The sequence below is a fragment of the Magnolia sinica genome, chromosome 19 (genome assembly GCF_029962835.1).
Source record: "Magnolia sinica isolate HGM2019 chromosome 19, MsV1, whole genome shotgun sequence".
Lineage (NCBI taxonomy): Eukaryota > Viridiplantae > Streptophyta > Magnoliopsida > Magnoliales > Magnoliaceae > Magnolia > Magnolia sinica.
In genome coordinates, this window is record NC_080591.1 from 13,728,847 (window position 1) to 13,742,518 (window position 13,672).

The 13,672-nt window shown below is 37.9% G+C and overlaps 1 protein-coding gene across 5 annotated transcripts; it reads left to right on the plus strand.

Moving 5' to 3' along the window:
- Positions 1–152: 152 nt before the first annotated feature.
- On the plus strand, positions 153–5,253 carry LOC131235101 (pentatricopeptide repeat-containing protein At4g08210). Of its 5 annotated transcripts, none has more exons than XM_058232216.1 (4): positions 153–2,855; positions 2,998–3,155; positions 3,264–3,640; positions 4,633–5,253. In XM_058232216.1, the coding sequence occupies exon 1, from the start codon at positions 294–296 to the stop codon at positions 2,367–2,369; it is 2,076 nt and encodes a 691-aa protein (XP_058088199.1). In that variant the 5' UTR covers positions 153–293; the 3' UTR covers positions 2,370–2,855; positions 2,998–3,155; positions 3,264–3,640; positions 4,633–5,253. The 5 variants fall into 5 exon arrangements, with proteins under 5 accessions (XP_058088199.1, XP_058088201.1, XP_058088198.1 ...); XM_058232218.1 differs by having other exon boundaries at positions 3,264–3,307; XM_058232215.1 differs by lacking the exon at positions 4,633–5,253 and having other exon boundaries at positions 3,264–3,307; positions 3,427–3,775.
- The last annotated feature ends 8,419 nt before the right edge of the window (positions 5,254–13,672 follow it).

Here is a 13,672-nt window from a genome sequence, read left to right on the forward strand (position 1 = left end):
GGTGGGCCCCACATGATGGTAGCCCATCACAGGTGGGCCTGGTAGGGTGGATGATCCACATGGAAGGTAGGCCCACTGATGGGTGGTCTGCTTAAAAGACAGAGCCAAGGTGGGCCCAACATAATGAATGGTCCACATCAAAAGTTGGTCCAACATGATGGACGGTGGATGCTAAGGGTAGACCAAACACAATTGAAGTATACGTACTTACGTAATGTTTGAAACCAACGTACTTTTCTATTTTAGGGACCATTGTACTGACTAAGAAGGGAGAGATTCCCTCATTTCGGGTCATGGATTTCAATGTGATGGCCCAATCTTTACGCCATTGCCGCCAGATCCAAGCTATCGAATATGGAAAATCACTCCATTCTCATTTGATAAAATCTGGCCTTTTGAATTATGTATTCCTCGCCAACAATGTGATTGCCATGTATGGTGATTTTGTGTATCCGGGTGATGCACACCAACTGTTTGATGAAATTCCTGAAAGAAATATAGTTTCTTGGACTACCTTAATTTCAGCATACACGCGTGCCGGGCAACCCACCGATGCTCTCCGTGTGTTTACACGGATGTCGGAGCTTGAATTGGAGACACCCAATAGCTTTACGTATTCCGTTGCTCTTAAGGCATGTGCGCTCGCGAAGAATATCGAACTGGGAAAGTCAATACATCGATGGGTTTCAAGATCTCAGTTCCGATCTGATACCGTTCTAATGAACACGGTTCTGGATATGTATGTAAAATGTGGTTGTTTGGATGATGCCCAAAAGGTTTTTGATGAAATGTCTCCTGCGAATTTGACTTCTTGGAATACAATAATTGATGGGTATTGCAGGGAAGGTCTGATGGAGGAGGCAATGAATTTATTTAATCGAATGCCTGAACCTGATGCTGTTTCATGGAACACCATCATTGCGGGCCATGCCTGTAAAGAAAGCCCAAAAACATTAGAATTTGTGAGGATCATGCATGGTGAAGACCTTAAGCTCGACCAGTTCACGTTTCCTTGTGCTCTAAAAATCTGTGGTTGTTTTGGATTTGTGAGGATGGGAGAACAGATTCATTGCTATGTGGTCAAATCTGGTTTCAAATTAGGTTGTTTTATTGGCTCTGCTCTTATCGATATGTATGCAAAGTGTGGAAGAGTAAATGAAGCCATAAATCTGTTTCATGAATGTTTGAGCTATGAAGGACGGTCCGTCTATAATCAGTTGGCACTTTGGAATTCAATGATATCTGGGTTTGCTTCCAACGAACACAGTGGTGCTGCTTTTGATTTTGTTTCACGGGTCCACAGATCAGGAGCAGTGCTTGACTCCTACACTTTTAGCAGTGTTCTGAAGGTTTGCGTCAACTTACTCGATCTAAGAGTTGGTATTCAAGTTCATGGTTTGATTGTAACTTGTGGGTATCAGTTAGATTCCATTGTTGGAAGCATGCTTATTGATTTGTACGTGAAATGTGGAGATATCGAACAAGCGTTGCGACTGTTCCGGATGCTCCCGGAGAAAGATGTAGTCACATGGTCTGGATTGATTGCAGGTTGTGCTCAGCAACATTGCAACTCATTAGCATTTTCTCTGTTTAGAGAGATGGTTTGTTTGAATCTTGGAGTCGATCAGTTTGTTGTTTCGAGCTTACTCAAAGCCTTTTCCAGTCAAGCAGGACTTGAAGGTGGCAAACAGGTTCATGCATACTGTGTTAAGAGTGGATATGAATCAGAACTTGTCACGGTTACATCTCTCATCGACATGTATTCAAAGTCCGGTGAAATTGAGGATGGCTTGACTGTCTTTAAGAGTGCGGTGGAGAGGGATGCTGTTTGTTGGACAGGGATTATTGTGGGGTGTGGGCAGAATGGAAGAGCAAAGGAGGCTATTGGGTTCTTTGAGGAGATGCTAAAATCGGGGGTGGAGCCGAATGAGATCACGTTCTTAGGCGTTCTTTCTGCTTGTAGACATGCTGGTTTAGTCCACGAAGCATCTGCATTTTTTGGGTCAATGGCAGCAGACCATGGATTGGTACCTTGTTTAGAGCACTACTGTTGCATGGTTGATCTTCTTGGTCGAGCTGGATGTTTCGAAGAGGCAGAGAGGTTGATTACCAATATGCCGTATGAGCCTGATGAAACCATATTGGGTTCCTTGCTTGGGGCCTGTGGAATTCATAAGAATTTCAAACTTGGAAAATGGATCGCAGAACGTCTTCTTGCAGTCACGCCAGGCGATGTGTCCATATATGTTACACTCTCGAATGTTTGTGCTGGTTTGGGTATGTGGGATGATTTGACCAAGTTGAGGGAAGTGGTCAGAGAAGTGGGTATGAAGGATGCTGGAAGAAGCTGGATTGAGGTCCGGAATTGAGAAATGCCATGATGGTACAATGAAACAGTTTGAAAACCCAGCATTCAACTGTCTGACACAAGCAAGGCATCAGCTTAAAGTGTCAAAGGGCCCCTTTCAGTGCTTCTGCTTTTGGGCAGATGGGTTGCATTTCGCACAGTTCACCATCCAGATGACTTAAAAGTCAACATGGCGTCTGTGCTGAGAATGTGGTTTGAGAAAAAAGGAACCACCCTAAATGAAGGGCGAAAAAAGAGAGAATGTTAGCCTGTTTCACCTTGGATATCCGATCCAAATGCGATTTGGGGTACTTCCAAACAGGCCCTAACAGGACATAATTCACATGAAAATCTTACTTTTCAACAGTATTGGTGATCTGAGTTGATGGAAGCACACCTTGGTGCAATTTTACTATTGTTTTCCAACGATTGGGAAAGAATTAAAGATTGATCTCCACAATCGACTCTTAATCCCATTTCTTCACAAGTACCGCAAGGAAGTTGACAGGTACTCCCATGCCAATGCCCTTTTATTTTCTGGCTAATGCATCTTCTTTATCTTCTTTCCGCTGCTAATCTACTTCTACATTATGATACCCATTCCCATGATAGATTTTATTTGTGTAAATAATCACCTATCATTGTCACAGTTTTATGAAAATTGCCACTGGTCCACATTCAACTGGTGTGGCTTGCCTCATGCCTCGACAAACCTGATTCTTGAGCCATGCCATCTGCATGGACTGCACCTGATGCATGGTCAGATGTCCCATCCACATGTCAGTTTCACATGTAGCCACATGAGAAGGTGCGTGTGAACTTACCGAAACTCGTCATTATAATACCTGTTGCCATGATAGATTTATTTACATGAACAATCTCCAATAATTATAGTAACTGTTTTCCCTTCTCTCAGAAGATTTGCACTGTTTGATAGACTTGCAATATTGACTCAAACATGTGAGAGCCCTCTTCTAATCTCATTATAAAAATATAAAGGTTTCTTTCATCAAAGATGAATATCTTTAGCCTATCTTGAGGAATTATATGATACATGACACGTCTTTGCACCCGTACAGGTTTCCAGTTCTGACAAGTTGAGGCTCGATATTCAAAGTTCTGTTGTGTGCTACAGTGGATGGACGTAAGTACCCCAGATTGGAAGATCCCAGAAACCTATCTGGATACTTTTTTCAGTTGAATGTGGTCCGTTCTTGTACCTCTCAACTTTGGCCACATGGAATGGTTAAGATTGTCCTATTGAGGAGGTTCCCATGGCATGGATGATTGATGGTGTGACCTTTGTTCAAAGTATCCCCGATATTATTGAAATATTCTTGATATTATCCGTATCTCCAGCTCGGTGATACCGATAACACTGCTAGTGATACTGATACAATAACACTGGTAGTCTAAAAAATTCTAGGTATCGGCGGTATAAGACTGCTAGTGATACTGATACTGATACATTGCTAAGTATGGCCAATGTATTGATATCACCAATATTTTCTGCTGTGTAAATTCCAGGTGTCACTTGTATAGCCAATATTTTCAACTATGTAAATTCCAGGCGTCACTTTTATCGCTAGTGTATCGATAATATTGCCAATGTATCAATACCGCCAATAATTTGTTTATTAAGAAAATTTCCATTTCAATTTTTTTATGGGCACATGGTTGTATGCAATGTTCAAACTGTTGATATTGAGACCATAGTCTTTTGTTTCATTTTCAGTTGTCGACGATTTCTCGGCAAATATCATGTATTGTCGATATTCTGAAATATCAATGGATGTTCAGATGGAAGGATAGATGAGATGGAGTATGGGATGGTCGGATTGGTTTCTTACAACAGCACATGCTTTTAGCCCCCATTAAATGGATATTTATTATGCATGCATTCTTTGCAATTTTTTAATTCCTAACTATGCAAATGTGTATTGAGCATCTTTTGAAGTTTCAATGAAAAATTCCACCGCTTTTCTCATGTTTCCCCACATTTTCGGCTATTGTCGATATCGATATTGTTTCCATATCTCCACTCAGCGAAACTTGTAACGATACCGGTACAACATTGGGTATGACGTAACAAACCAATCATCTAGACTACCATACCAGGGGCCTGATATGTCAGAATTAGAAACCTGTGTAAACTATAAAAAAGAATTAGGTCATTCATTTTCATACAATTCCTCGTCGCTACAACTTAGATGAATATTTTTGGTATAAATCTATGTCAAATTTTCATACCATTTGATGGTTCCATTTCATGTTTGTCTTGACAGCTTTGGCAACGCCAAGAAAACAAAGCATTTTGTTCATCAAGATTCACTTCACATGTACAGAGGTGCTCTCCTGCTCTACTTTCAAGCTTATTTTTGGCAGATTGAAGGTAGAACATTCATTTCAAACAAAAGAAACATGTATTAACAAATCAATGGTCTCATAATGAGTAGTTTTCTGATGAGGCATCCTAATGGGGAAGATATTCACAAGGGCGGTTGTCAGCATCAACGACAAAGTGCTCCAGGCCCCGATGGCTTTTTAGCATGATTTCATTTTACTTAGTGGGAAATCATAAAATTGGAGTGTTTCCAGTGTAGTTAGTGAATTTTCCATGGTGGCTTGCTTCCAAGAGATTTTTACTTCCCTCTTATATACAAGGTAGATGCTACATCAAATGTTAATGAATTTCACCCCACAAGACTATGCGTCTTAAAAATTATGTGTAAAATGTAGGAATATTTATGAAAATATCTCAGCAATGGCTGAGGAGATGGTTCATGAACTTGAAGAGATTGGTAAGGGAGAGTAACTTCTTGATGAAGTTGGTTCACGATGTTTGGATTGTGTCAATTTCTAAAATGTTGTCTGATTGTTGGTTTTATGAAGTGGGAGATGGATTTTTATTTTTTATGTTTTGGATTTAAAAAAAATAATAATAATCATACGGAGGTTTAAGATAAGGGGATTCACTTTCTCCTTTGTTATTTTATTTCTAATCGAAAAGGTGCTTAAAAGAGGTTTGAGAAAGGTCTCAGTGACACCATCTTTTTTTTTTTGAGTCGTAATAAAAAATTGTTATATGAAATCTTATCTTTGAATTTTTATTTTTTATTTTTTATATTTTTTTAATACATATGAACAGTTCTATGGTCAATTAATTGAGAAGGAGAAAAGTTGTTTTATGGTGTCATCGAGGACGTGACCTTCAAGAGTTTCCATGATTGAAAATATTTTGGTTTATGTTTATATGTCATCCAAACTGTTTTTAAGGTCATTTCCACTGGGATGAACTGTCCTGAGTGTGCCCCTGTATCCCATAGGCCACCCTACTCGAGTCCGGTATGAAAATAACCTTGCATTAATCATCCTCGATGAGGACTCTCGAACACATTACCAACTTAGCTCTGAAAGCTCGAATTGATAGAGCATGATGAATTAATCCCTTTATCTCATTGCCCAGGTCCTAAATCCATGGGTTAGGTACTCGGCCAAACCTTCCTCGTGGGTCCCAAATCCATGAGTTCCGCCCCCTTGTGGACGCTAAATTTATGGGCTCTACCTCACACGGGCCCCAAGTCCATTGGTTCTACAGGCCACCCACCCCAACCACCCTACTCGAGCCCGGTGTGAAAATGCCCCCACATTAGAAGATCTCACCATATATGGCTCATGTTGAATAAAAAAAATAACAGTCACCTGCAATCTCATCATCCACAGAATTTCAGTTTCTGACTCACCTTAAGCAGAAACGATGATGCCATGATGGGCTCTGATCCGTGAGATTCTTTCCATGCTGTCAGTACACTGTAGGAGCTTCTATATGAACAGTGTGGGTGGTGGGCAGAAGGGGCCAATGTAAAAACCAAATACCAACCTTATCAGAAACTTCAGCGGCCCTGATAACGTTTCAGTTGTAGAGGTCCCATCCTCACTTTTCCCACTGGCGTGGCCCACATTATTTTTCAATGGACCTGATTTCTGGCCTCTAGTTTTAAAGATGACATGGCCCAAATGATTTACAGCATGGATTTCACCTTCACACTAAAGGTGGCTCCAATGAGCTTTTTCTTACATGAGCTCCCATGGTGAGCATACCTCGTGCCTGCTACTCAGCATCAATAATTTAATAATTTAAAAGGTAAAAAATGTAAAGGAGATGAGATCAGACACTAAGCTTTTTATTTTTTGTTTTTTTATATTGTTTTGGATTTAGCCATACATTTCTACATTTGAATCTTATCTACATCCAATATTAACAGTACATTTCTACATTTGAATCTTATCTACATCCAATATTAACCATACATTTCTACATTTGAATCTTATCTACATCCAATGTTAACCGTACATTTCTACATTTGAATCTTATCTACATCCAATAGTAACCGTAAATTTCTACCTTTGAATCTTATCTACATCCAATATTAACCGTACATTTCTAATTTGAATCTTATCTACATCCAATATAAAGCCCTTTTGTAGGCACTCCTACCTAATGGCAGCATTCACATGTTTCCTCCATCAAATGTGGATCTTTGTTGACTCGTGTAATTATCCAAAATATTTCAAAATAAAAGGAAAGGAAAGAAATAAGGTGTGTTGAACTAAATTTAAAATAATTTTATATGAGTTATGGAAAGATAGAAAACCTAATATAAGTTATTTTAGAGTTTAGGATTGTCTTCCCATGGTAGGCTAACTGAATTCAAAAGATAAGATCTATACTTCCATGTGTGTACTTGTAGAGTATGCATCTTTTAACAAAGTTTTCAAATTCTTGAATGTTAGTAAAAATATCATAATCGAATATAGAAATGCCGAGTTTCGTAAAAATATATTTCTTATAGACTAATGAACAGTGGGGTCACTCTTCTGTGAATGTAGATGAACCTTCTAATTAACTCCCACCCTAAATACTCGAAGGATCTTTAGTCAGAACCTGAAATAAGAAGTAAACGGCTTAGAATTGCCAATGATTACCGTCCTGATTTTCATTTATTTTTAACCCAATTAGATGGTGACCGTTTGACATTTGAGGAGGCGATATCCTTACCTGATGCTATCTTTTGGAAAGAAGCAGTTGCAGATGAGATGAAGTCTATTAGGATTAATAACAGGTAGAAATTAGTAGACTTATCTCATGGGTCAAAAACCTTAATTAGGATGTAAATGGGTATTTAAAAGTAAACGTATAACAAATTGCTGTATTGAAAAACATAATGTTAGATTACTAATCAAAAATTTTAAATAAATGGAAGTTATTTATCACTTTGATACATATTCCCCTGTATATAAAATGGCATTTATTCATATTTTGATTGTCGATGCTTCTATTAAAAATCTTTTGATTCACAAAATGGGCATTGAAGTTACATTTAAATAGTGGTTTGGATGAAGAAATATACATGAAACACTTAAAGAATTTGTTAATTCTAAAAAAACATGAAATATTTAGATTTTTAAAGTCTTTATATGAACATGCTCCTAAATAGTAGTATAAAAAATTTAATAAGTGATAATGTCTAATAAATTTATGTTCAATGTGAATAAAAGATGCTTTTATTTCAAGGTGTCTATCAGCTCTGGTGTTATGATATATCTATACGTAGATGATCTTTTAATCTTTGGTACAAGCTTAGAGATTATAAATGAAATTAAAATGTTCTTATCTACTCACTTTGATATGAAAGACTTTGGAGATGCCGATGTAATATTAGGGATTAAAATTATCTAGAGTGAAGTATGAAATTAACCCAATCACATTAAATAGAAAAGATTTTCAAAAAATATAACCACTATAATAATAAACATGAATATACACCTTCAACCCTAACATTAAACTAAAAAATAATATTAATAGAGTATCATAGATGGAATATGTTGGTGTCATTGATACTCTAGCTTATGTTATGAATTGCAACAAGTCGGATATTACCTTTGTAATAAGCAAAGTAGATATTCCAATAATCATATTTACATGCATTAAAATAATATCTATTGGGTTTTTAGATATCAAGATCTTGGTATTCAATGCTAAAGATTCCCTGTCATTATAGAAGTTATAGCAATGTAGATTGGAATTCAGGGTCAAAGGATTCCAAGTCTACTAGTGGTTTCATATTTACCATGTCAAGCAGACTTGTTTCACAATTTATTTATTTATATATTTTTCTGTAAAAAAAAACAAACTTGTATAACTTACTCCACTATGAAATTTGAACTAGTTGCTCTTACTGTAGCTGGTGAGGATGCAGAATTGATTAAAACTCTAGTAATAATATACCCTTCTAGGAGAAACCGATACCGCCTATATCCATTCACTGTGATAATCTAGATACTATAGGAGGAGCTAATCAAGTGCTATAATAAAAAGTTTAAACAAATTTGTTTGAAGCATGGTTGTGTAAGACAATTATTGAAAATTGATATTATAACTCTAGACTTTGTATGATTGATAAAAACGGAGCAAATCTATTACCTAAAGGTATAGCTATAGAGAAAATTTGGAAAATATTGAGAGAGATAAGACTTTAACCCATAGAAAAATGAGTCACGAGAAATAATAATCCAATTTAAGGATTAAAGATTTTAAAAATTAGGTTTAATGGCAAAAGTAAATTTTTATATGATTCTTTATTGAAATGCATTACATGAATTGATGAAAAATGTAATTTTTTTCAAGTACTTCTATATGATATAACTAATGTTGTTCTCTTTAATAAGTTAAGGTTTGGTTTTATTCTTTAATGAGTTTATAGCCTATAAGGTGGGGTTATAATTGTTACAGAGACATCCTTGATTAACTCGATGTGGAAGTGACTGCTTCTTATGAGAAATTGGTTGACTCTAAAGTGCTCATGAAATCATAATTTTACACATGTCCATAAAGCGCGGCTCTAAATACCATTTTTAATAGTATAAAACTACCATGTATTTCATATATGGTCTATGCTAAAGAAATTCAATTCAAAACTCAATTTGCTATTTTCTTGTAGCCCAAACACATTTCACTAAGTAGGATTCAAGATAATTTTGTCAGCTTCATTTATGTATAGTAAAGCTTTGTTTGCCTAAACTTTTTGTTTTGTATAAGCAAGGGATTGATAAAAGTATTTTAAAATAAAAGAAAATGAAATGAAAAAGGTGTGTTGGTTTTGTTTTGCATTTTTAATTAATATTTTTAATTCAAATTCAATTTTAAATTTTAAAGTTTTCTTAAATGTCTTGAATGTTTCTAATCAATTTTCTTTTGTTTTGATAAAGCTCATTAATGATTGAACTATTTTCATTGTGAAAACATGTCCAATAATAGCTAATTGTTCTTGAATAAGTCTCTTATAACACTCAATCCATGGTAACTTATATAAGAGTCATGGTTGGGTCTTCTGAAAGACATGCTCATCAATACAATCTCTATTAAGAAAAGACAAGAAAAAAAACATCCAACTCTTTCATTTTTTTAATATATATTTATATATATATATATATATATATATATATATATATATATATATATATATATATATATATATATATATATATATATTCTTTCTTTTCTTTGAAATTGGGGCATTTTTTGATGATCTGATGTTGGTTTTTCTTTGGTTTGTGCAAGTTTGGGGAAATTGTATTCTAGAGATAGTGTGCTGGAAAATCTATCACACCGTCAAATCATCCAAGAGTATGAAATATTTCAAAGAGAGCTACGTCATGAACATGTCTTAGCAATAATTTATATTCAGCCACTTTGATTGATTCTTCCAAATGGATTTGAGGTTTCAATTATTATTGATTCATTCTATCAGCTGCATTCCAGTAACAAAAGGATTGCACGTTTCAGAAGGACTTTTGAGGAATTCCCCCTCCACAGTGGGGCCCACCAGACTGGATAAAATCCTTGGCCCATGTTCATGTAATTCCTCCCTGGAGAAAGCATGCACCATAAATTCCGTGTATGTACTATTCAGGGGCCCACGGCCCACCGTAGCACATGCACACCTGGTGGAGTTGGTGACCTGTTCCAATCACTGCCATTCAACGCCATTCAATGCTGGTAAATATCACATTTTATGCACGGCTACCAATTTCGTGACCCTTCTGTTACCGGACGCGGATTGCGTCCTACCCCCGCCCGGTCGGTAATCCGTCCGGGCAGGCCTCTGTGGGGCCGACATGATGTAAGTGTTTTATCCACGCCATTTATCGCTTTTCTAAGATCATTTTAAGGTATGATCTTAAAAATGAAGCATTTCTACAGATCCAGCGGACCACACCAAAGGAAGTTGCATTGATAACGACACCTACGTTGAAACCTTTCTGAGGGCTACCGTGATTTTTTTTTTGGCCATTCAAACTATTCATAAGGTCACGTAGACGTGGTTGAAGTGAAAAACAAATATAAGCTTGATCCGAAACTTTTCAGCTCCCAAGAAGTTTTTAATTGTGGAAGTTCAATCCCCACTCTGTGGTCCATTTAAGCCTGTACCCGTCTCATTTTTTGGATCATATCTTAAAATGACCTTAAAATAATATGAGAAAAATGATGAACGTTGTGGATAAAATAATTACATCACAGTGAGCCCCACAGAGGGCGGGGGTAGGACGCAATCCGCGTCCTCTGTCACCCTAGTAGGGGAGTTATTTGATACTCTGGTAGTGTGTGATTCTTGCTACGTTGGCACGCAGATATTGTACACTTTCCATATGCTAATTCAATTCAAACCAACTAAATTGTGGAACCCACCGTCGCTAAGTCAAAAGTCCGAAAATCAGATTGGTTGAAATACGAACGTTGGTTTCTTTTCATCTTAACCGTTCAATTAATGTCCACGAATCTAATTTTTGTTCATGATACATCTAAATTGTGACCCGTAATTGGGTTATTCTATGCTACTTATTCAATTCTGGGTAATTTTTAAGTGCCTGTGTATCATCCACCACATCGGCCAGAGTGTTAAAGTTTTTCTTTTAGGCATTATATTTCTACAACTAGTGTCCATGGATAAGTGATCCAGACCGTTAGATTGCTGGGCCGTACGTGGACAGACTACGCGTCAAGACGTCTCCTCGAGAGGACGACTCAGAGCTTTCAATCTGTGTCCTGCTACAGCTACCGTCCAAATTTAAATGAAAAAGGTTTGGGGATTGGTGCCTAGGAACTCCGAATCTAGCTAATTTTTGGGACCTTGTCTATCCATGATGGCTACCATCACACCAGCTACCTGGATTTTTGAAACATGGTTCCACGTGTAGTATATCGGGCGATTCGGTCGGAAGCGATTGCATGTGACCAGGGCCACCGGGATATACCTGTGCCCGGGGCTGTGTGGGCCCACAGAGATGTCCGTGATAAATCCACTCCGTGCATCTGTTTTTAAGGATCGTAATAGGACAGGATTCTAAAAATCAGGCATATAAAAAGCTCATATGGACCACAGCAATTAAACATTGGGAATGGAAACGTCCACATTTGAAACTTTCCTGGAGCTTATCATGATATTTATATTCCATCCAAACCGTTCATAGCGTTATTAACACTCCGATAAACTATATGAATAAATATCATCCTGATACAAAACTTCTGTCACTACCGGCGTTCAATCCCCACTTTTTCGGGTGAGATGGCCCACATGAGTTTTGGATCCGGCTGGTTTTTAGAATTATTCGCTATTGTGGTCTTCCAAAACAGATGGACGGAGTGGATTTTTACGTACATCTCTGTGGGACCCACAGGTCACAGGCAATCTGCTTCCAATTCGGTGGGACTCTGATTGCGTAGAGAGAACACATCACCGAGGTGGGTAATGTGTTGACGTGGCAAAGCCCTGTGGACCCACTATGATGTATTTGTTATATCCACACCGTCCACCCATTTTTTTCAGGTCATTTTATGAAAAGGATCCAAAAAATGAGGCAGGAAACAGTGAGGATCGACTACATTGAATACTTCTCAGGGTCACAGAAGCTTTGGATTAAGCTTATATTCGTGTTTTCCCTTCATCCATGTATACGTGATCTTATGAACAGATTGGTGGGCTCCAGGAAGGTTTTAAAGTGGGCATCAGGTCCCCACTACTATATGTGGTATGGTACACTTAATCTTTGGATCTGTCTAATTCGTGGGTAATGCCCTTTAATGGTCTGTCAAAATGGATGGATGGTGGGGATATAACACATACGTAATGGTGGGCCTACGGAGCTTTGCCACGTCAACACACTACCGATCCAGGTGCTGTGTTCTATAGGCGAGCCGAGTAGGTGTTACATTACCGTGCGGGGCCCACTTTGATTATATTTTATGTATCAATACCGTCCATCCGTTTTCTCCTATAATTTTATAACTTGATTTCAAAAATTAAGTCGATCCAATTATTAGGTGGACCGCACCACTGTAAACAGTGGTGAATAACATTAAAAGCATTTTATGGGCCACCAAAGTTTTGGATAAAGGTGATGTTTATATTTTCCCTTCATCCAGGTCTGGTTAACCTTATCAATTGGTTTGATGTAAAGAAACATTACGGTGGGTATTACTGTGGGCCCTAGGAAGTTTTTAATGGTGACCATTCAATCACAACTGTTTCCTACGGTGTGGTCCATCAGGAATTTGGATCTGCTTCATTTTGTGGGAAAACGTTCTAAATTAGGCTGAAAAGCGGATGGATGGCGTGGATATACAACACATCATTAAGGTGGGCCCCACGGTAATGGTAACACCTAAAATTACCTAATCCGCCCTCCTACAGCAAGCAATCTGACTCCCTTTGGTCGAGCAACTTATCTTACCTCGTGGTATGGCTTTATGTGACTTGTAAGCCCCACTTGTCCAGTGGCGTGTAAGATCCGGACCGTTGAACAGGTGGATTCCGGTGTGAATGTCATAGCTCGAAAAGCAACCTGGCACGAGCTCATTCAATTTGGACCGCTGGTCAATTATTTTAACCGTCCATTTATGTTCAGTTGGCCCACTTAATGATCATACCACTCTGATTTCTCGGCTACCGGACGAACATGGAGGGGCTCACTAGATTAACGACCTGGATCTCACACACGTGCCGCATGGATTTTGCCCTCGGAAAATGAAAGGTCCCCATCCGGTCAACCAGGGGAACGGATTGGCTACTGCCCCTATCACCAGCCAATGGCTGATGGTCAGTACTCTGTGGGCCCCAAAATAACGTATGTGTTTCATCCATGCCGTCCATCTATTTTTCCAGATCATTTTATGGTATGAGAAAAAAAATTAGATATATCAAAATCTCAAGTGGACCACATTACAGGAAACAGTGTTGAACGAGCTTCGACCATTAAAAACATTTT

Coding starts and splice junctions, on each gene's coding strand:
- LOC131235101 (XM_058232216.1), top strand. CDS start 294: ATGGATTTCAATGTGATGGCCCAATCTTTACGCCATTGCCGCCAGATC.